This window comes from Morone saxatilis, unplaced genomic scaffold (assembly GCF_004916995.1).
Source record: "Morone saxatilis isolate NCDOM2014 unplaced genomic scaffold, NCSU_SB_2.0 Contig20, whole genome shotgun sequence".
Taxonomy (NCBI): domain Eukaryota; kingdom Metazoa; phylum Chordata; class Actinopteri; family Moronidae; genus Morone; species Morone saxatilis.
In genome coordinates this window covers 17412804-17437033 of record NW_023339763.1, presented here as the reverse complement: position 1 = coordinate 17437033, position 24230 = coordinate 17412804, and the positions used below count along the sequence as shown (strand labels likewise).

The following is a 24230-nucleotide window of genomic DNA, read 5'->3' as shown; positions in this document are numbered from 1 at the left end:
AATATTTTCGGGTTTCTTTAGTCCTCTGTGACAGTACCTAATATCTTGGGATTGTGGACAATCAAGGTATTTGAGGACATCACCTTGGGCTTTGGGAACCAGTCATCAACATTTTTCAGACATTTTATGGACTAAATGCTTTGATTAATCGATAAAATGAATTGATAAAAAAAATATTCATTAGTCAGAGCCCTTATTACAAGTAAATTAAGCAAGGCTGCTTGCATTCATATTATTGAAATCGGGCTTGGATGTCTTATAAATCTACATTTATCCATAGTTGTAATTTATAGCCTTAACAGAACAGTATGGACTGTTTTTTCACATTTCTGCTTATGCAGCTTTTCATGATGGCTCTATCAAACGTTTATAATATGAGACCTTGGGTCTGTCAGTAAAATGATTAATTCTGCTTGTGTTCAGTCCTTGAAACCTGTTATCAGTAAGGATGCATCAGAAGTGTGGCTTTGAATAATAGGAATGATGGATGTATTTCTGTACACTGGTATCAATCCAACAGAAAAGAAAGGACCCTGTATCCTGGCTGATGATGCACTGCAACCAAAAGCTCTTTGACTCCAGCTGGTACAGGATCACATGACCAGCATTTGGTGAGAGGAAACAGTTTCCTCTACTGGGAGGCCAGACACAGAATATTCTTTCTTCCCCGCCTGGCAATCAAAGCAAATAACAATTAGGCATTTGTTGTTTTTGTTATGTGCCATAAAATCTGGACCTGATGATATAACAGTGTTGGACCTTCAGGAATGTTGATATGTGCAGGACCTAGGCATATGTCTATGATCAAGTCATATGTTTAAAATCATGATTGTAATTAAAATTCAAAGACACCATCACATAATTCTTTTTCGTACTTGTCTCAAACTACAACACATTTAAGTAGGTTTTCAAGACAAAAAACAAGAACTCATTTGGAGGATAAAATTTACAAAAAAACAAACAAAATTGGAACTGCCTTCTTCTAGCCACAATGTTAACATGGCCCAAACATTAACATAGTGGACTACTGACAGATTTGGGGACTAGACTGCACTATGCCTCCCATAAATTGTTAGAGATTACTGCCGTTCTCGAGACAAGGATATTTGTACTGGAGGAGTCTTCTGAACTCTATGACACAGAGTAAGTTCATCAGAATTCAACTCAACAAGATTTAATTGGACAGCTATCTCTAAATGACATAATGTTTCCAAGAGTCACTGAAAAGAAACCAATGAAGTCACGTGCTGTGAATGGGGTTTCCTCGCTGGGATAATCTGGTTGCTAAACCTAAAGATAAGTGCAAGACTGTACTCTTATGGATTCAGTTCAGTTCTTCAGACTCTTAGGACTCACGTGGCTTAGCAAAACATGCACGTGTCTAAAAGGGATCAACTACATTGATAGTTTCAATCTGTTCTATATGTGCAGGCATCATTTCAGCGCAGATCGCCTCCACACAAGCAGATATGGAGTTAAAGTACTGATGGACCATATCTGGTCCAGCATCACCCATTAATAGGCCAGGCCCAGGATGATGCACCCTGACACACAGCAGCCTTGGCACTAGAAAGACAAAACACTGAAGCCTCAATGTCAGCTTGTTGACAACCAGCTCATGGATCAGTCTCCTAATTCCTCCTCCCGTCACTCTCTTCTCCCCTGCCTCACCCCTTGTGCGATTCACTGATAAAATGGAAGCGCTGGTTAACACTGGCATTAAATTCACCCCCTGGTCATTGCCATGTCGTCTGTCTCCACCCCAACAAGCACATTCTGTAACACCAACCTTGCTGATAACAAGGACGACAAAAAGAAAGAACAGCTCTCTCCTGCCTGGGCTGATGAGACTGATAGGGCCAGCAAGGTGACCAAACGTTTGTCTTATTAGTCTTCCCCAACTTCCCCTCTTACGGATATCTCGTACAAACTAAGATTAGAGATTAAGGAACTGGATGTGATGTTAGTGAAAACAGGAGAGACGATGACAGGGTCAACAGGGTTGACAGTCTGTCTACAGCCCTGTCACAAAAAATTTAATTGGAAAAGAATGCTTTTGAACTCCAAATTTAACTTTAAGTATTGATGATGATGAAAATGATTTAAGTATCAAGCACAATATCGGTTTTATGTTTAGAAATGTGATTATGCCAAGATCGCAGGAGTCAGCTCCTATCCACTTCCTCTTTTTTGAGGGGTGGCCATTTTTTTAATTCTGTGGCCACAGATGTGTTACTGTAAATCTGCTCGTTTTGAATATGTTGCTCTTCAGTTGAACTCGTGTTGTCGAGCTGCATTCTCAAACATCTACAGGCCACATAATTACAGTGCAAACATTTTTGATGACTTTACTGAACTGCTGTCTATTATCTGCACTGACTTTGACTGTGCAGTTATTGTTGGTGATTTTAACATTCATGGTGATACCCCCCAGTACAGCAGCACTTAAGAACTTTATTGTATTCTGGATAACTATGGACTGACTCAGCATGTGACAGAGCCCACACATAATAACGGGGGCACTCTGGACTAACTATCTCCAAGTGTCTTAACATTTCTAAGGTTGTGGTGGTGGCTCATTCCTGTGAGCATTCCTGTGTTCTCTTTGAGATGACTATGTCTTTGCACCCAAATGTTCAATCAGAATTAATCAGAAATCGCTGGAAACACTGAACACTGAATTACTCATTCAGGCTTTCTCTTCCTCACTCACCCTTGCCTGGGTCTCAGTCAAGAATCTTGTGGATATTTCAAGTTCTAAAATTACAGATGTTATTGATTCCATTGCTCCCACAAAGGTAAAGGTAGAAAAAAACACCATGGAGAAATAACACACGGGTAGAAAAATAAATAAAAGAGAGAGAGGTGAATGCAGTTGGTGAAAAACACATCTCCACATGCATTGTGACATCTATAAAGAGAGTCTTCGCCTTTTTAATTTAGAACTGAGAAATGCTAGGTGGTCCATCTGTGACATCAAAAGCAATAATAATGCATGGGCCTTATTCGCTTCTGACAACAAGCTGACAAACCCTCATGTGTCACAAACCCCTGAACTTTTATCCGCTAAGTCATGTAATGAATTTGCTTCCTTCTTCACTGACAAAATTCATAAAATTAAACAAGCTGTCAATTCCTCCATATTAGGTATAGGATCTGTATTGTCCTGTGTCAACCTAAAACCAATTTGATTACCATGACACAATTGAAGCCTATGTATTATACAATCTTGGAAGAATATGTGCAACAACTGACATCCCTCTCCTGCTGCGTTGATATTCTGCCTTCAGGCTTTTTCAAAAAATGCATTTAACTGCATGGTATCAGATCAATAGTAAACACTTCTCTACTCTCAGGCTATTTCCCACAGTAACTGAAAACTGCAGTTATTCAGCTCTTAAAATATAATAATCTAGATAACTCACTAATGAACAATTACGGGTCCATATAAAACTTCCACTTTTAATCATTGAAAAGCCTGTTTTTTAACAGCTTAACACCCTCTTGGTTTTTCCAGACAGGATTTTGACAACAACACAGCACTGAGACTGCTCTTGTTAATGTCTTGAATGACATCCACTTAAACACAGTGGAAAAGTCTCAGTTGGGATATTATTAGGCATGCTAGTCCACAACCAAAATACTATACTACATACTAGTCAGATTGGAAAAGTAGGTTGGACTTTCTGGTGTAGTGCTGAACTGGTTTGAATGACAGGGACTACTTTGTGTCGATCAGTAATTACACATCTCAATGTGCAAAAACTCTCACTAGTGCAGAAAACTAATTATTTTAATTATTTAATGATTTAAACTAATCATTTTTTTGTGTCATTATGCAGACGACACATGCATGGTACCAAAATTTCCTCCAGTTAAACAAAGATAAAACAAAAATAATTATCTTTTGACCATAGAAGAATGATTAAAAGTCAGTGCTCACCTCCAATCACTAACATTAAAGGCCACAAACCAGGCCAGAAATCTTGATGTTGTCATGGAATTTTAAATTCTAAAGTTGATCAAACAGCTCCAGCTGATTCAGAACGCCACTGCTAGAGTCCTCACAAAGATCAGCATAATAGATCACAACACTCCAGTTCTCAGATCTTTAAATTTCTTATTTGCCAAAGACATTATTAAAATACCACAATTAATTTATAAAGAACACAATTGTTCAATGTCAAATAAATGTATGATTTGCTGTTCTGCTTTGAACTATCAAGACCTTTCAGAGGGTCTGGGACAGGTCTACTTGTCACAGAGTCAAAAGTTTTTATGCACCACTTATCTGAAACAAACTCCCAGAAAACCTGAGATCCACTCCAACTCTTTAAATTAAAACTATTCATATTTTGCAGTGTACAGAAGCTGCACTGTTTTATTTGATAGTTTATATTTAATCTGTCTATTATAGCTTCTTTTTTATAATAAACTGGTCTTGGCCTATGCTCTGATTGTTCTGCTTACAAATGGGACTTTCCATTACTCAGGGGAAGGTGTGGGGTTTTTCAGATAAAGTCATCTGTGCTCCTTCTATTTTCACTTCCTTTCATATGTAACTAACCCTTATCAAATAAAATCAGCATCAAGGGTAAAAGCGCAAAAAGCGAAATAAGATAATTTATAATACTACTTATAACAGTCTTGCACACTAACCTTACCTCCACTTTTTTGTCTGTATAATAAGATGTTGTCCAATTTTATCAGCACAGATTTGAAAAAGAAGTGGAAAATCTACCTAGTCTGAACATTTTCACCCTGAGAAAATTGGTGTTTTTATAATTTTTATTGCTAGTCTTACTATGAGATGGTCATGATGAATTTGTCCTAACTGGTGTCATTGCCTTGATTGCAAAAGCAAAGAGGGTTGACTAGTAGGGTCATTTACCTCAAAGTAGTTCCTACATGGGAGCATGGAGTCAGCTGGATTCCTCCGGTCTTGCATGTTGTTGGTGTCATCTGCAGGAATGAGACAACTTGCCAAATCAATCATTTCACTTTAAATGTGTAAAAGTGTAAGTGCAGACACACTACAGAAATTACAACAAACAGTTACAGAGGGAACTCAAAATAGATACACTTATCAACGCAAATGAGTAATACTTTTGTGTGTGTGACTTGTGCTGCGATATTTTTACTGCATGTAGTGACACATTAACTGACACATTGTCAAAAGCCCTTATACTATTGTTACATTAAACCATGGACTATTATTAGAGTGATATGTCCCCAATTGTGGCTTGTGGCTTGGAAAAAATACATAGATGACGCTGAAGAAGATGAATGTGTCCACGTGCTAGATGTATGCAAGGTTCTTCCGGTTATGTCATCTAAAACGTTTGTGGGCAGCAGGTATTATAAACCATGCAAGAGCTGGTCAGCATCACAGCATCTAAAAAGGGAGACTTGTGACAGGCCTTAAAGACAATACCATTTACAAAAACAAAGAAAAGTGCAATGTGCTGCTTTACTGCTTGCGATAAAACTATGGAATGTATAACTTTGGTGTCATGCAGATTGTGGGTTGGATATGTAGAATTTTATAGATAGTTTACTCATATATATCACTGTTGTGCATGCAGATAGCTACATTGTTCACAGACAACTATATGTAAAGCCCAAGTTGCGTTGATTCAAAACTGAAATGAAGGTAAAACACGCTATTTACCGGAATTCATGTTCATTGATTAAGACCTATTACTATCTTACTGGAAGCTACTTAGAATTCAGCATGTAGGCAACTTTTTATAGTCTGCCACCCCACAGATGTCTGCGTGACCAACTTCAGCATTGAACAGAACATCAAAACCACTTCCTTGTCTTTTTATAGTCCAAATGGAGAAGTAAGAACAACCAGATGAGTCTGCCATTGATTGCTGTCAGTGTCTCTCAGGTCTTTTACACATCGTTCATCTCACCTTACTTGCATACAAAACCATATTCTTTTTGGAACTATATCAAGATCACCTACAATGTAAGTGACAGTTTGCTTTAATACATTATATTATTTTGATACCTGTAAACACTAAGAAATAGACCAAAAAATAATGGTATCGACTTAATTTTTAGGATACAGTTGAGTTCTTAAGAACTCTAAAAAAAGTAATAAGTGCTAATATCTGTATTTATAGTTAATGTTGTTGCATGGTTCTGTCCTAAATCCTGATGATACGAATGTGATATTTGTGCTATTTTTGATGTATATATATATTTGTAAAGACAGTATATTGTACATTAACGTAAAACAATGCTTGTTAGGGTTTAACGTCACTTTAATGTGAGTTGACATCAGTTTCAGGAACATACTGTACCACTGTAGTCAAATATGTCCTCAAACAGTGCAAAACATATCTTAATGGATGCTGAAAACTGAAAACTTCTGTAAATGTGTAAGTGAGTGGGAAATAATCACTTCAATCTATCAGTTCTTCCTTTTGAATTTATCAGAATCTAACATTACAGAAACAAATCCACTTATTTGAAGAAAAAAAACTAAAATACTATACAATTTCAGTAAAGTTTTAAACAAAGCAATACAAGAACCCCAGCCAATATATTCAAAGATAAATCAATGTTAAAGGATCATACCAGTGTTTCAAATAACATACATTACAGTACATTACTGCTGACTAGTATTTTTAGATAATTAAAGGTAGTTGCTAGTTTTTAGTCCAGTAATGTCCAGTAATGAAATTAAGGTGGATGTACTGCATCATCTGTTAGCCAGAATTTTCATGGCTTTTCAAATACAAAAGCCTATCCTATTTACATTATAATTGTATGCCCTCATGTTTGCTTTTTTTTTCTCTTTTATGTATGCTTATATTTTTCTCTTTTGAGTTAGATTTTACAAAAACCTGTGAGCTGTGAGCAAGTGAGCAAGTCAGTAGCTTCTTAAAAGTTGAATTAAACATTTTACTTAAGTAACCAGTACTCAAGTTACTGTACATAAATACAAATTTGAGGTACTTGAGTATTTCCATTTTATGCATCTTTATACTACTTGACTACATCTCAGAGACAAATGTGACAAAGTTGACTTTTTAAAGATACGTTGTTCTCACAGGACAGCAACACTACAAACACACAATGATCTGATGATGAAGTATTTAGATCCTTTACTTTAAAGTATCATTACCACACTATGAAACTACTCCACTAAAAGTAAATGTCCTGCATTCAAAACCTTACTTACTATGTAAGTAACATCAGCAAAATGTGCTTAAAGTTTCAGAAGAAAAGTACTCATTGTGCAGTAAAGTGGTCTCTCTGACTGTGTTTTACTATTATATATTTTTGGATTAATATTACCACTGCATTAATGAGTATGTTGCATTTTACTGCTGTAGATGTTTAAGGTTGCACTAATTGTCTTTACTTAACTGTTTAATCTACAGCCATACATCCTATTCTAGCATTGGCCCATAAAGAACACTTAATCCTTATGTTTATGAGAAAAACTCAAATTCAAAATCACCACATTTTTAATTGTTTTCACTTGACAATAAAGGTATAGAGAACAATCCGAAAGTAACTAGCTAAAGTTCTTAGTCAGATGGAGCAAAGTAAAAAGTTTGCCCCTGAGATGTATAAAATGAAAATACTTCAAAGGACCTCAAATTGGTACTTATGTACAGTAAAAGTACCAAGTTACATTCCCTGATTGGCAGCTGGTAAAGATGGGGCTATTTGTAACAAACTAATGGGTAGCTTAATCTGTAATATTATGTAATCACATATTATTTGTATTATTACAATATATTATATTGTTGTTGTTGGTGTTAGGGTACGGCGGTGGGATAGGACTCCTTCCTTATTCTCCTCACCGTACTGAATTTGTATTCCAAAACTCATAAAACTTAACTACTATTCCATGTCTTCTCAGATACCAACATGAATGGCCTTCTTGTCCTGTTGTACTGCATAGAAATCCTGGGTCCACTGTTGTGTGGAGCTCAAGTTACCACTAATTTTGAGTCAACCCAACAAGATTCCCAAAATGATTCAACCAGTGCTTCCAGCAGCACATCTGACGGGATGAGCACTCACTTACCAACAACAACAACAACAGTCTCCCAATCATCCAATAGTCCTAGCACTTCACCTTCACCTTCACCTGGCCCACAGCCCACCACACCAAACACCAACAATACCTTTTTCAGCAGGGACTGTCTTCCGGTATTAATGGTGACTGGTGGACTGATCCTAGCCTGTACTATTCTGCTGGTTTCTACTTTATTGTTGGCATGGAAGGTGTGCCATTTGAGCAGACGCATCAAGGCGCTGAGCAGCAATGCAGACCTGATCAGCAACCCTGAATACTTCATGGGAACTGACAAGAAGAACAAAAGCAAGCCAGAAGAGACAGAAGCCAAAGAGACCAGCGTGTTAATGTCTGACATCAGCCAATCACAAGAGGAGAGGGGTAACGGTACCACCAAGGAAGAAGGAGAGAAGGTAAATGAGGACGAGAAAATGGGAGAGGAGAAGAAGAAGGAGGTGGAAGACACCGCCAACGGTGAGGAAGCTTCAACTACACCTGTCGCTGAAAGTTCATCTCCCCCAAAGCCACAAGAGGAGGCCACCGATTCCCAGCCCACCCCAGCTGTAGCAGCCTCCACCTCTGAAGGCACAGAGGAATCAAAGGATGTGGTGTAGAGCTGTGTGTGTGAAGCTAGAGAGTTTCCTGAGCAACTGTCCTTAATTTTTATAGCTTTACAACCCATTTACAGTAAATAAAGGATTTTATATGCAGCTTTTTCTTTACAATAAGTTGAACAACTGTGTGTGCTGTTAAATCTGTCTATCCCAGCACTGAGCATTTTTGGTTGAAAACAACTGGTTTATATTGTATTTCGCTCTTATTTTTGTGTTTTGAATATTGGAATACGTTAATGTTATAATACACCTCTTTCAAGTCAATTTGTTACTTACCTGCTTTATTTTTCTGAGATTTTGAGATGTACACACATTTATGTACATAAATGACATGTGCAACAACCAGAGGAATAAAATAGAGCTTGTGACCTCAGTTTCGAACTCATTACCATGCATCTATTTCCTATTTAGTGGTTGCTGTGTAACATGAGTGCATGTTTGTGTTTGTGCATGAGAGAGAGAGTGAGAGAGAGAAAGAGGTCTGCTTGATTAGCAAGCATAGAATGTTCCTCTTCCGGGCAGTGCACCCAACTCAGAAAGATCCCCCTCTTTCACTTCAACCAGAGCTGACAAAACCTCACACAAAACCTTTTCAAAAAACCAATATGCGGTTGTTTCCGTCGCCTTGTGCAGATATTTGTTTGTCTACTTACTTGTGACGTCATGATGGATGTGCACCTTTCATTAAAAGTCTGAATAGTTTGTCCCCTCTCAATGCAGCCTCCGCTTCAACTCCAGCTCAACTCTGACAGCAAGTAGATGAAAACATTCTGAGTTGCGGTAGCTCTGGGTGATGTGCAAGTTTAGAGCTGGGGTGCAGTAAAAGCCATCTTTAGTGAAAGTAAATGTCAAATATGTCTCAGGCAGGAACTGATTTCCGTATTGTATATCAGGCATTTAAAGTGAATAAGGTAAAACTTGGATATGAGAGATTTGGGTGATTGTTTTTCCCTCTGCTGCTATGTGGTAACACAGCTCAAACTGACAGCACAGCATGTTGTATAGAGACAGACAGTGAAAGTGAGGGTTTGACTTTGAGGCTTGTTGTAAGGGGCAATGACAGGATACACGAGTTTCACTCATAGTGAAAGTAGCCACTGTAAGTTGAGGCAGGAGAGAGGGAAGTACAGAGACAGGTGTGTGATCAAGTAACAAAAACATTGCAAAAGATGTACTTTGTGTAGTTTACATGACAATTGAGCAATGTCAAAAATATACCAAAATATGAATACACAACAACAAAGACTCTTAGCCACTGGGGTTGAATTAATATTTTTTTTTACCATTTTACTTTATTATTATCTTGAATTTTAAGTTTAAACCCTGATCACCATCTGTATCACTGTCGAACGGTCCCCCAGAATGCAAGGCACTGATGCATTGCAGTGCAGAATGGAGCTTGCTTGTATTGCTGATGGCAGGTAGGGAGCTGCAGCGGAGTCCTCTGCAATAAATCTTGAAGGTTTTTGTGGCAGTGTCTAAATTTACACAGGGAAAATAACAACCAATTACAGCACGGTATTACTTTGTAAAGGGAAGCTTTAGAGAGGGATAATATTGATTTAGGTGATAACTGATAACAGTCTAATTTATTTTGAGTACAAACAGGACTGCAATCAGTCAATTAATCTAACCAACAATAGATGTCACTTTAAATGCAGAAATAAATCCTGAAAGCCTCCAGATAAGGGATTGAGGAGTTTCCTTTGTAGCAGCCTTGTACGCAGGGACACCTCCACTACTCGCTCCATTTCTCCTCCGCCACCACCCCCCTCCCCCTTCCTAAGACTTCCCCCCACCAACACCCCACCCTTCCCTCACTTCCACTGCACAGAGTAAATCCAGAGTCTGCAGTGCCTGATCGCGCTAACCCAAAAGATCTATATAAGAGGCAAAGAGGACAAAAGGACCAAACTGCAAGGCAGTGAGGATAACTTCAAAAAAAGCTGCACTGGACAAGTGAGCAAGGGTCAAATTCTATGAGGGGACTTCAGGCATAGGAAAAAAATCACCTTCAGCAGAACAGCAGCTGGTCCCGAGCTTAAAAGCGGGGAGAGGAGAGGGAAGAGGGGCTGGACAGCAAAAAAAAAAGGAGCAGAGAAAAAGTGACTGGAATGATAAGATGAGAAGGTGAGTTATGGACAAATTCAAAGACTCTTTCTTTACACACATATTTTGCCACACCCTTGCTCACACATACTGCAGCGTAGAGCTCCTGACTGTGTCTTTGCCTGTCTTCGGACTAGCTGATGCATGAGTTCTCTGTGGAGTCATTAATAAAACCCATCTATTGAGCTAGTTCTCCTCCTCTGAGAGCATGGGACTGACTGCTCTGACAACCACTGATGACTGAAGACGCAAACTGATGCCAGGGAAAATGACTACAGGGATTTCTCATCTTTTGTGATGAATGATATTCTTGAATAGACTAGAAATATCCTCTTACACATCAGGTCAAATATTTCTCAGTTATAAAAGAACAGGAGACATTTCAACCCTCCGCTAGTGGTGCATATATACAGTATGAGCATTTTTTTATAAAAGGACACTACTACAGCGTCCCTGAAAACATTCCTCCCATGGGGCAGTGAGTTTGGCATGTAATGTGAATGTGTGTATCTGCAAGCAATGCAGTGATGTGCTGCAAATATTGAGCAGCCTGTGTGTGTGTATGTACAGCACAGAGAGAGACAGAGAGGGTGAGAGAGAGATTCTGGCAGAGGGTGGAGCTTCACAGAAACGATGAAACAAGTTTTATTCAGCCTCCCTCTGCAGTTACTATGCTGCTCCTGCAGATAGCAAGTGCATGTTTCCTGTGTTCACCAGTCAAGCACACTGCAGGCCTCACTTCTGCTTTCACAGTGTGCCTCCTGGAGTTCAAGAGGATGCTGTATAAGACAAATCCTAACATTCCTGTCTCCCTGTCTTTCTTTTAGCAGGCATGTGCTCCTGAAGCTCCCCCCTAATGAGGCCCTTCTGCAACTCCTGCTTGTGTTGTTGCTGGGGTTGCATGTTCTAGCTGTGTGCCCCTCCATGTGCTCCTGCAACCGCAGTCACAGGGAGGTAGACTGCTCCTGGAGGGGGCTGAGACAGTTGCCCCATGGCTTGCAGCACAACATGCAGTCCCTCAACTTGTCCCACAACCGATTTCACAACCTGGATGGCCAGCTCACCGCATACACCCATCTCCGCTCCCTTGATTTGTCTCACAACCGGCTGAGCCACCTGCCCACCGGCTTGCCTCGTTCCCTCTGGCATCTCTACGCCGCCTCCAATCGCCTCCAGTTGCTGGACAAGAACGATACCGTCTTCCAGTGGAATCTGCAATTGCTGGACCTCTCCAACAACAAGCTGGAGCGAGCCATCTTCATCAACAATACACTGATCAATCTGTGCACGCTCAACCTAAGCCACAATCACTTCTGGACTTTGCCCACCAACTTGCCTGTACACCTGGACACTATTGACCTGTCCCACAATTTGCTTGTGAAGGTGCTGCCGGGCTCTCTGGACCGGCTCCTTAGATTAACTCACTTCTATCTGCATGCTAACCGCTTTTCCACACTGCCCATTGGAGTGTTTGACAAGACAACATCACTCAGAGTCATCACTCTGGGGGACAACCCTTGGGCCTGCCACCTTTATGACGACATCAGCTACTTACTCTCCTGGACTCAACATACCCCTGCTCACGTCCTGGGCTGCCCTTGCCACACCCAGCCCGTCTGTGGAGGGGTCCGCCCTGGCAGGACTGGAGGGTGGCACTTTGCCTCGTACAACCTGCCCCCTCTGGCAGCGAGTGCTCAGGACCTGAGCTCCATGCCTCCTGAAGCCAGTGTGACCGGTTGGTGGTACTTGTCTGTTTCTGCTCTGCTAAGCACCTCACACAACCCCAAAGAGACCTGGAACACGCCTCACCACCCCTTCACAGTCACACCCATCAGCATCTCCACCCAGCCACCCAGAAGCCCAGACACACACCTGACCATTAATCACTTTTCTGCACCTGCTAGCCCAGCTGCCGGAGAGCACATGTTCCACACTGATGCCCATCTCATCTCTGGCACAAAAGAAACCTCACCCGCCGACACATCCCTTTTTTCTGACACAAGCTTTGTTACTGACACACCCACAAGGGCTGACATGACGCTGGCTACAGACAGATTCTTTACAACAGAGAGCCTCTCCGTCCGAACAAAGAAGACAACCACTCTTCGCACCAGGAGTGTGAGGAGGCAGAATCAGTCTATTCCTAGTGGCGTCAGCAACTGCAGCCCCGATGCTTTTGCTGCCTGCTCCTCGCTCCCTCTCCTACAGAGCCTGGGGCTTCTTTCTCTCATTCTGCAACAAATCCTTTGAAAGACGAAGACTGACAGCTCAGTGCTAAGCATATGCATTTACAGCACAAACAAATAGAGCACAGATAAGAGCCTGTTGACTGTTGTGGTACTGTTATGTTTGTATATTACCAGCTCTCTCAGCAAAAGGCCATTTACAATACAACAGCTTCATGACAAGTTCTCTTAATTCCTGCTTTCCTGAGTATGATGCTACTTTTATGATAGTAAGTCAAAAAAGCAATGTGTTACCTTTTTAACACTTTTTACAAGCCTGGACTCGAATGCACTGTCACTGGTTTAACATTGTAATGAATATATCTAAGCACATGGTGGCACTATACATTCAGGTAGCAGTTTATTATGTAACTGAATGTAGCCTGGTGCTCATCTGCAACTACTGTCTACCCTTTTCAAGGCTGTTCAGCACACATTATGACCTAAAAATTATTAAAAATCTTTTATTTTTTCCAAATTTTCTAAAACTATCGGCTGGGTTTGACTGATGTTGTCTTGGTCATATTATGGTCAATTTATTTTATAGTATTGGCTTTCAAGCAGACATAACAAGTTTTAATTAACTTATTTTGACTCTTAATAGATGTCCTCGATGCCTGCCTGCTTGTTTCATGTAACAAACCATATCACTCACCAGAGGAGCAATATTTTCTGGGGACAGGTTGTTTGTAAGGAACTGGTCATGACATGTATACCTAACAGGGAACAACAGAGACTCTGAAGCGGAGGGAAAACAATGTTGTGTCACTATCTTTAACAAACTCTGAGTGCCGAGTACTGCTTCTGTATTTTGATCACATCTCAGACTTAAGTGTCCTTCATGATTCAGTGACGTTCGTGAAAATGATCTGCATGGTGATTGAGCGTTCCAGGAATGCTAACCTACTGCTATATTGCCGCAGAGCATCAAAGCGCCGACATTCTCAGCTTATTTATATGAAATGTTAAGATATTCCAATTTTGCTTGCATAAAGCATAGATGACAGTGATGTGGCAGAGTACAGGTTTTTACATTTTAGAAATACCTTTGCATATGGCACCAAAAGGTACCAAAAAAGTAGGAAATGCATCTCAGCAAGCTGTATTATTTTGATAAAGTTAAGAGGAATACAGTGATCCAGATAAGCACTTTCTGTAAAGTTAAATAAAATGTGCTGAGTTATTTACACTTTTTGATGATTGTTTGAATTTTGCCTCATCTGCCTTTTTACACCACAAGACAGACAAAAAGCTATTTTATTTTTTTGACATAGGTAGGGGCTGAGGTAGTTGTTTAATTATCAGAACAGATCTGTTTTTAAGTTTATTTATTGAAGGAAGATTCACCAAGCATGAAAGTGCTTATTCCAGTCAGACCTCGCTTTGCAGTTTATCACACCTTCAAACTGCCCAGAGTACACACTGTCTTATCTGTTGGTCACTGAGCAATCATTCTGAAATTCTCAGTTAAAAATAAATAAATAATCATGTGCTGTATAGACAAATACATTGTGGAACAGAGACTAGACCATTATAGTGTATTCTTTCTATGTGAACTTTATTGATGTCCTGCAGAGAAGTGAGAAAATCTCACATGCAGAAACATCTGTGACGGAGAAAGCAGGGCTCTATCCCGGCACTCGGTGCCACAGGGAGGCACAGGTGACTCTGTGGTTCAGCAGGGCACAGCCTTGAAGAGCAATATGCAGTCACTGTCACCACCCACACTGTGAATAATAAACATCTGATGTAATGCCAGTTGGGCTTTGGATCATACCTGAACATCTAGCCAAAAAATGGAAGAATAGAAATCCATAAAATACATTGTCTTGTATAGAAAATTCTTACTGACACAGGAATTTAAAAATACAATACAACTGGATAAATAGACAGATATTATGTGGTTGATGATAATTTAGGAAATACTAATATATCATTCTCAAGATTTACTGTATGGAAAGAATAAATACAAGTCAGAAAAAGTGAACACAAACTACTGATGATATTATCTGCATACCAGCCCTCTAACTGAAAACTCAAACACCTGCTGAATAAAGTGTGTGTATTTATAGCTTAGAAGCAGAAGCCAAAACAGAAACTTGTGGTTGCTGCGCAGTTTATTTATAAGTATGATTAAAAGCTCAAAGAAAGTTAACTTGGTTTTCATTTCTTCCCTCAACTATCTATTTCCCCTTTAACTTATGTCTTCATTTAATCCCTTATTAGTTATTAGGTAGTCCCTTTTTACCAATCTAAAGTACTATTAACCAGCTAGTTTTTCACTGTAGATGTTTGGGGCACATGATCGTCACTCTCCTTTTGTCTTGTTGCCAAATTGCAATTTTTATACATCCTAATCCTTAAGGAGATTTGTCTCTATAACAGATACATGATATAGATATATAGAAAAATATATAATTTTCGTTATCTTTCTGTCAGCCTTGGGCTGCAGAACTTTAAAACATATCTTCCAAGTACAGCACTGTAGGTGCCAGCGAGCTGGCCTGCTTGCCAATTATTTTCTCTGACAACACAAAGTAATGTCAGATTTCTCTTCTGGCTTCTCCTAATAACTGACAAGGTGTAGAAGGCTAGCATCATTTACTGCTCCATGCCTCCCCTCTTCATCTCTCCACCCAGCTTGTTTTGAGTGAGCTGCCTTCTTTCTTCAGACACACTCAATAAGACTCACCCTCAGTGTACTTCGTTATACCCGGCAACCCGAACTGCCCTCTTGTGTCCTTATATATGCCACCTTGTTCAGACGAGAAAGGTTTTAAGAACATATAATGTAGTATAATCTTAATGCAGATGGGGAGTGTGTATTTTTACTTTATACATCTTGGTGTGTGTGTGTATCATTGTTGAACAAGTCTTCTGTTTTTGAAGAGCACTGCTTACAAAGCTGCCTCACTACCAAGCTAATGGGTTCTTGGAGTTAGTTTGGATTTGAACCTCTTTTCTGTATACAGAAATAACGGAGAGTCCAGAAAACAGCCCAGCATTTTAACTGTTCCTCTTAGAGCAGCATGTGGGCGTCATGTAATTTTTCTCTTCAGTAAGAGAGGCCAGAAGGCAACTGCAGGTGGGGCACCTGGTGTGTGATTTTACACTTGCCACTCCCTAAAGTCACACAAAAGACCTGTCACACTGTGCCACGTCCATGAAAGACACATAAACACAAATGACATCAGCTCCTCTCATGATTACATGTGCTCAAAGTGCCCTCTTGTGGCAGTGGGACAGAAATGAATGTTTATCCTAAAACATTACAGTCAGAGAGGAGAGATTGTGTTCTTCACCAGGACACAACATGCCCCTGACTATTCTCAAGGACCTCTTGAAAAAAATCCCACCACTGTTTAGAATGCACAAACATGACATTTGAGTTTAACTGCAATGGCAGGACTTGATAATTCAACACACCATGTTTGGCCAAACATCCAACTAATGCTCAGATTTGGAATAAAATGCATCTATATACTGTAAGCTAATTTGTGGAATTTTCTTTGAACTTTCAAAAGATATTGTTCTCCCAGAACATCACACTCAAACACAGTAGGAGAACAAACAGACTGACAGCAGCAGATGAATGAAGGATAGCACTCTGTGGCACTCAACAGAAACCATTTCTGACATGAGACAGGGAAATCATGACAATTACTGTAGATAACCAGCAACCTACACCACATAATGTACACCTAATGTAATGCCCATTACCATGATAGACTGGAGCTCACACCCATGCTGATGCACAAAGTGGCAGACCTTGAAAAGGCCACTGCAGCCTTCTTATAAAACAATGGCTGCCAATTTCGACCTCCTTAGAGCCTGCATCACCATATCAATTGAAACCCAGAATTAGGCTGGTACCCAACCAAAGGACGTTCAAATGTTGCAGATAAACTTTATCTGATAAACCTAATCTGTATTGACAGCTTGGGTCTATATGCCAAGGCTCACCCTCTCTTTGAGCCAAGAGCAATGTTTTCCAGTCTGGCCACTGATCAACTGAAAAGTGAAACATGTAGGAATCTGGAAGAAATAACAAGATGTACTCCAGCAGCTGGAAGACTGATGAGACAGGCAAAATTCTACCCTGCAGCATAGTGGGGGGAAGCTGAGGATATGGTATCTCTCGCTCTCATCTCAATGGCAGAGACAAGGCAAGGTCAGTGTTAAGGTCGGTGGTTGCAGAATAGGAAGTGGTTGGCAACTGAGAGAATATATGGTGGCAGGCAGAAAGTGAAAAAATTAGGTAAAGAGGAAAAGAGATAGAATAGGCTCATGGAAAACAAAGAATGAACCAGAAGACAGAAAGCACCACTTAACCGGTGTGTCCAGAGGGCCCTGCTATTAGGATTTAGGAATATAAGGTATAGCACATGCATTCATATAAACAAACTCAGAGAAAGCGACTATAACTGTGTATCAGAGTGTTTCAGGCTAGTAATCCGTATGCTTTATTGTGTGTCAGTTTGTCCCTATAGCACCAACAAATGCAGCTGCCTGCATGCATGAGTGTGTCATAACACCGCTATGGAGAGAAAATCTCGCTGTAAATTTGCATGATAAGCCAGAGAGCATGGCACGCAGCTGTCCTGAGGAGGATTTCAACAAAATGGGCTTTAACGTACTTTGACAGAGTGGAAAAAAAGATTTGGGGATGGCGGGCTCAAAATCAAGCTCACTTCACAACAATGTTGAATTAAAAATCTGCAACCAATCCAAAAGAAATGATATCACTTACATGACTAGGATCGTTTCACATTCAGTCTCTGTAGGGTGGGGGGATTATACCACTTCCTCTGTCTTGACAAAGCTCTCCAAAAGGCCAACATGCACATCTTTCTCCCCACTGCTGACTGTACAGGTGATAGGATAGGATCCTCACGGTGCTTTAATGCCACTCGCCATCATCTGTAACACACAGCTCTCTCTGGAGTCATACAAACAGCAGTGAGAACATTCCAGGGAGCAGCAGGGGCATGAGCTTATCTCCCAGCCCAGTGGAGCAGGTAAATGATGTTGTCATCATCCACTTGTGTTGGAGCCTGATTGGTCTAAAGAGCGCCATATGCAAATGGCCCTTTAATACTGAGGTCAAGAATGCAGATCAACTTGCATGGCCTATATTGGTAAAACAGACATATATGTAGTTACAGTAATTCTGGAAAACGGTTCTATTCATGCAGTATTTTTGGGATTTGCTTTGATTTACATATTTTGTAACACTCTGAGGAATCTGTGATCCTTTGGGGTACTATAAGCTATTTTGTGGAACCCTGAGGTGCTTTTGGGCACTTGACACAAGAGAATACTGCCTTTTTGTAATTTGCAAGGATAATTTGGAAGCATTGAGTAGCCTTATGCATTTTAGATTTCAAAAGTCAATATTACAGTTTCATTTTTTAATAATGTGGATGTCTGAATATCACAGTGGCCCATCTACCTGGAATGCTTGTGCGTAGCCTCTGGCACAGCTTAATTAACTCATCTGCATAGTTACAGAAGGCATAATGGGAGAGAGAAATCACTCATCACTAGAACATCCTTCCTCCTGATCTGACTTCAAACAGTTTCTCTCTGTGGCGACAATTGTGCACATTCCCAGTAATCCTTACCTATCATGATCAGTCAACAAGGTCTTTACAGAAGCACCCTTACAAATCAATGATGATGATGATGATGAGTGGAATTAAATTCATCAGTTCTAAATCGAATAATCCTATGTGGACGAAATAGACTTTTATAAGATGCTAAGTTATTCCGGCAAGATGAGAGAGCAAGTAGACTGCAGTTTGGTGGGTGGCTAATTCCTGAAATAGGACTGTCAATTATGCATGTTTCGGTTTGCCTCTCTCCCTGCAGTCTGAGAGGTGATTTAGCTCAGCAAAGAAGAAGCAGAAAGGAGAGGACACTAGAGGGAGACAATTTGTTCACATCTGCAGCGTTCTCCACAGCTTTCCTCTGGATTCTGAATTTTGCTATAATGGGCCCTCCTGAGCAAAGCAGAGAGAGAACTCAATCCACACAGTGATCAATATGAAATCATTCCCATAATCCAAAGGATAACATTAACAACATCTCAAGAGTGTTTGAATAATAAGCATAACACATTCATGGAAGTGATGTGGAAGGTATTTACTCTGAGCTCTCATTTAGTGTTGGATTCTTTCACATGCCAGTTTATGGTTAAAACAGATGGTATTTATGCAAATTTTGTATACAAATATAAACTCCCAGTAGAGTGCCAGTTTCACTTTAAAATGTGTTTCAGTATTAGAAGTCATATATCATCACCTCTATTTATGCTTCTGGACATTTAAAGATGGAAAAATATTTTGTCTTTCACACACAGATTATATGTAGGAATCTGTGCAGAGAAAGGAGGTTGAAATGATCCAAGAACAATTTCTCCAAGGTCAAGTGAAGATTCTGAGGGTGTAAAATGATTACTGCAACAGGAAACAGGATGCCTCTTCTCAAAACAGCATCTCATAACACTGTCAGTGAGTCTGTTGCTTCTCTCACTTTCTTTTTCCCCTCAGCTCTTTCACACACTATCAATTTTACTTCTCTCTCGATCCCCAAATCCTCCAGTTCTCATGCAAAGGCTCAGTTAGTTACAAGCTTTTTTGCATGCTGAGTTTCCTTTCTATTGAGAAGCGGCTCATCTTTCAGCACTGAATGCAAGCAATAGTTGCACTGATGCCACTATATGATTTCAGAAATCTCTGCATTTTCCTTGAATCTAAAGTAAATTGAATAACAATTCAACACAGATGAGTTCAAAGGATGTAGGATGTAAAAATGTGTCTATTTCTTGAAATCATTAATTAATCAAAACGTCTTTCAACAGCTGTCACTTTTATAAATGCCTCCAAGCCATGATGGTGTTACTATGTGACATACTTTGTAGTAAAATACAACCCTTTTCTTTCCTCTTCTGTACTAAACTCTTAGCTGCTCCAGAGGCATAGCTGTCAGGGCGACTAAAGTTGCTTAAAGAAGGATAAACATTTTAGGCACTTTCATCAGGCAGCAGGCAGTAGTGGCTGCTCAGATTAAAGGAGAACACCACTCAATTCAAAAATCTATACAGGTTTCTCATTCAATCACTGTAAAAAAGAGACCCAAACCTTGAACTTGTGTTGTCCAAAAGATATGAAAGATATTTGCTGAGATATGCTATGTAGTTGACCAAGCTTAGATTCTAAAAAGAATAAGGAGTGTCGGCTTTGGCCTCAGGTTGTTTTGGGTTCAAATCTGGTTCACAACCCTTGATCAGATATTGTAAAACGTCACACCCAATGTACCCTTTCTGTCACGTTTGCCTTTGCTCTCTTCATGGTATAACAACAGTGAATAGAAAGGCCACGACAACAATGTTCAAAAAGCAGAATAATTCACAACCGCACCATGAAACCTGGGACCCCAGTGTTTTTATTTGAGCATAAAACAGAAGTTGCTCTTCATGTGTTAAATCCACTGTGATTTTTGCACACCCTGTGATGGGCTTTAAAGTCTGTTGTTCCTCAGAGCTCATATTCCGTGTCAATTTATATCCTCCCTTACTCTTCTGTCTCTCTGCAGCTGCTTGAGTGGATGTGATTTTCTTACATTCACATTGTAGACATATGCTTTAGGAAGACTTAGAGAAAATGCAACACTAAAGGAATCTTTAATGTATCAGCAAATGGCAAGGGACAGAACAATAGTGCATAGAAGCTCGGGTAAGTAATAGCATTTCACACAAGGTGTCATATTTCCATTTTCTTTGACACTCGTGTGCTACAAGGAATTGCTTCTATACCTTTGTTTTTAGGGATACAGACAGCTGCAATGTGGACTGTCCCCTAACTAATGACAGAGTTTTAGCTGTTAAACTGTCGAAAGTGTTGTTATTTGGGTTTTATCTAAGTCATTGTTTCAAAAACATGTTGCCTGGCCAGATAAGGAATCCCCTCTGGTAGTGCCACAGACAGTCAGCACAAAGAGGCCTATTCAAAAAAACTTTCACTGAATGTGAATAATGAAATAAGATCACTAGTCACGTTTTATGCAGGACTGTTTTTTTGTAAATATTGTCATGCTAAAATGAATGAAAACTGCATTTATATGGAATTTATTGTTTGAATTCTGTGTCCAGTAATCTGGCATGGATAAAATCAAATTAATAAAGTGTGCATGAGAGTTGTTTTCTTATGTTCTGTTGATAGCATACTGTGCAGATAATTTATGTCCAAAAAATATTTTTCCAACTGCAAATGTCATACTTGTTCATTTATTCATCTGTTCCTTATCCTGCTCCTCTTTTTTGGGGGTCAGGAGGGGGCAGAGTCAGCTTATCTCCACATGCTTTGTGCAGAGGGGCAGGGCTGGCAGCTCATTACAGGTCATCTACATGAAAAGATCTATAATTACTCCACCGTATGTATGAATACCACACTTTATTGATCCCCATAGGAAAATTCTTTGTTGGCTTACATAATGAATATAGCAGCTAAAGGTCAGACCTCGGGGTCAGATACTGAGGTTCAGTATCTTGTTCAGGGAGCTTTTCTACAGGATTTGAACCTGCTTCAACACAGATTGTACGGCTCAGGAGACTTTCTCTTATAATCTGATGTTCCGCGTATTCTGAACTGCATTTGAACATTTTATGTGTATGTGTTTGTTATTAATGTTTTAATGTATTATGTTCATTATAACATTATTAGTAAATACAGATGTTTATTGTTGATAGCATGATTGTATTGCTCACGTTTAAAGCTCCAGACCGAGTACGACAAAATAAATTTAAATGCACAAACCAAAAATCATCTCTTGTTGGCAAAATGTATTACATATCACTTTGCAATGATATTTTTAGCTGCAATTTAAAAACTCTACAGTTGGGGGGATAAAACATTCAGTAATTGTTGTTTGTATCTAATTATTGTGCAATCTTAAAAGACACCAGCATGCTGTCCTTAATATTGTAAAATAAAAAGAGGTGCCAGTTGACTGCAGCTGCGCCATATTTATTTTACACTTTACTTCACATTGTTTGCAACTTTTAGCTAAATTAAACTCTGCTTATTTCTTAATAAAACACTTGTGAGCCATAAAAATCAGGACCATTTAAATATTACCATGCAAATAGGAACTGCCCCACTTTTTGCTTCTCGGTAAGGAACTATATTGCCCGGCGGAAGAATAACAAGTTATCCTGCTTAATTTAAAAAAAAAAAGAAAAACAGCTGAATAACAATAAACATCACTAATTAAGAAAAACAAGAAGTTTGTATTTTTTTTCCACACTCGTATGTGTCCACTGGTTTAGAAGAGCAATAAGCCACTTTCACCTCTAGTGGCTTATTGCTTAATTAAATGACAAATCGGAGGATTGGTTTGCAGATTGCCTGAATTGACGTCAATTGGATTGGTTAGGTGACAGAGGCTGGCTCCGCCCCCTGTGGGCCAAGGTAGAGCACGCTGAGAGAGAGGGAGGAGGGAGCAGGGGGCTGAGCTGATCCCACGTGTGACGCTTTCATTCCCGGCTCAGTAATATTCTCATAGCGGGGCTTTGCATATCTCCTGCCGTATCTGTGTGTGTCTGTCACTGTGACTGTAGTCCCAGCCTATAGTTTGAAATAGATATGGAAGGAGACGGGAGTCAAGCCACATCCGGAAGCCTAAATGATTCACAACATGACCCGGGGTAAGAATCTTTCTAAATGTAATCCTAAGGTACGGTTTTTTTTCATGTTACAACATCTTGGAGAGGACTTCGACTGCCGTGCTGGATTCGTCCCCACAGTACGCACTTAAAACCGTGCACGGCTCTGTTTCCAGATGCAGTTTTAAAGAGCCGAGCTTTGTAGCGAGAGTGGCCTCCCCCGTTTCATGTAGATAGAATAATTACCAAGCGCGAATGTGTTTTCATAGTCTTCCTTTATCCTTTAAGGTCGCTTTTAGAAGTAGTTAGTCGTCAAAATGGCCGAACTGACATCTGGACTCACTTCTGTTGTGTTTTCCCCTTACAGTAAAATGTTTATCGGTGGCCTCAGCTGGCAAACCTCACCAGGTGAGACTGTTATTCTCTTTTTCACCGTATCTCAGTATTTCTTGTTGTTTTGTCGCTGTGACTGAGTGCTCGTTGTGGCTGCTGGCGGTGTATGTGCGAATGTGCACTGTGCAGTAGTGTACTGTATGGGATATCTCACTAGTGTGTGCGCACGATGTTATTTTTGATCTCCGTCCATCTGAAGTCCTCTATTCGACCCCTATGCGCATCGCGGGGTGTTTTTTTTTTTTTTTTTTTGAAATACAGTGACAACAGCAATGCCCTTATGTTTCTGTCAAATGACCCGACATATTTTCTCTATCCACAGACAGCCTTAGAGACTATTTTAGTAAATTCGGAGAAATAAGAGAATGTATGGTGATGAGAGACCCCACGACAAAACGCTCAAGGTAAATACAGGGCTTTTTCTACTTTTCCCTTCCACTGCATGTAGCGATATCGCTTACTTTGTCCGTGTTTAGTGTTAATCCAGCGCGTATGTGTGTTTCTGTGTCCGCGCGCGCACGTGTTCGCGTGTGTGTGCGTCCCTGTGTGCGCGCGCCTGCGTGTGGTTTCACAGCAAGCCAGATAAGCTTAAATGCTCACTGCTGTAAAGCTGCAGCCGAATGCAATTTGACATTGACTTTGTGACTGCACCACAGTGTTGGTGTAGTGTCGTCTCATATTGTAACATACCAAATAATGATCAGCGGCGTCCTCAGTTTCTGTTTCCCATCTGCCACAGGACGTCCATAACGTGGATTCGAAACACATTTACAGAGACATGTTGTAGCAGTAATAAGGTCATAGGAATATTATGCCCTGTTAATGCAGTTTATTGTGGCAAGTCACTATATTTATATATATATCTATTTATTTTTTAAAAATCATTTGTGTTTGCAGGAAGAAAAATGTGTTGTAATCTTTGTTTGTGTGTATGCATTGTAACACTGTTGTTGTTTTCGTCTCTTTGTTTTGCAGAGGATTTGGGTTTGTTACGTTTACAGATGCTGCCAGTGTAGATAAAGTCTTAGCTCAACAACACCACGAATTAGACTCAAAGACGGTGAGTTAATTTTATCTACACTTATGTAAGTGTTTATTTCTTGTTTTTGTGTTCGCATTGTCATAACTGTGTGACTTTTTACTGCCTGAGGCCTTGTGTGGTGGTGGTGGTGGGTGGG

The 24230-nt window shown here is 40.0% G+C and overlaps 3 protein-coding genes across 14 annotated transcripts in view; all 3 read left to right on the top strand.

The window, feature by feature from the left end:
• The first annotated feature begins 5841 nt into the window (after positions 1–5841).
• On the top strand, positions 5842–9034 carry LOC118331605. The gene is made up of 2 exons (XM_035666649.1): positions 5842–5977; positions 7889–9034. The coding sequence occupies exon 2, from the start codon at positions 7897–7899 to the stop codon at positions 8659–8661; it is 765 nt and encodes a 254-aa protein (XP_035522542.1). The 5' UTR covers positions 5842–5977; positions 7889–7896; the 3' UTR covers positions 8662–9034.
• A 1468-nt stretch (positions 9035–10502) lies between these two features.
• LOC118331229 (oligodendrocyte-myelin glycoprotein-like) lies at positions 10503–14160 on the top strand. Its single transcript, XM_035666031.1, has 2 exons — positions 10503–10791; positions 11598–14160. The coding sequence occupies exons 1-2, from the start codon at positions 10784–10786 to the stop codon at positions 13018–13020; spliced, it is 1431 nt and encodes a 476-aa protein (XP_035521924.1). The 5' UTR covers positions 10503–10783; the 3' UTR covers positions 13021–14160.
• Positions 14161–22512: 8352 nt separating this feature from the next.
• Positions 22513–24230, top strand: part of LOC118331313 (RNA-binding protein Musashi homolog 2) — a 228805-nt gene continuing 227087 nt past the window's right edge. For 6 of the 12 annotated variants that reach the window (XM_035666150.1, XM_035666154.1, XM_035666152.1 and 3 more), the window contains exons 1-4: positions 22514–22701; positions 23027–23067; positions 23375–23456; positions 24028–24112. In XM_035666150.1, coding sequence (XP_035522043.1) covers positions 22640–22701; positions 23027–23067; positions 23375–23456; positions 24028–24112 — 270 coding nt within the window. In that variant the 5' untranslated portion in view covers positions 22514–22639. Of the gene's footprint in view, positions 22702–23026; positions 23068–23374; positions 23457–24027; positions 24113–24230 lie in introns of all 12 variants that reach the window. The other 6 variants (XM_035666155.1, XM_035666153.1, XM_035666151.1 and 3 more) reach the window with 2 other exon arrangements.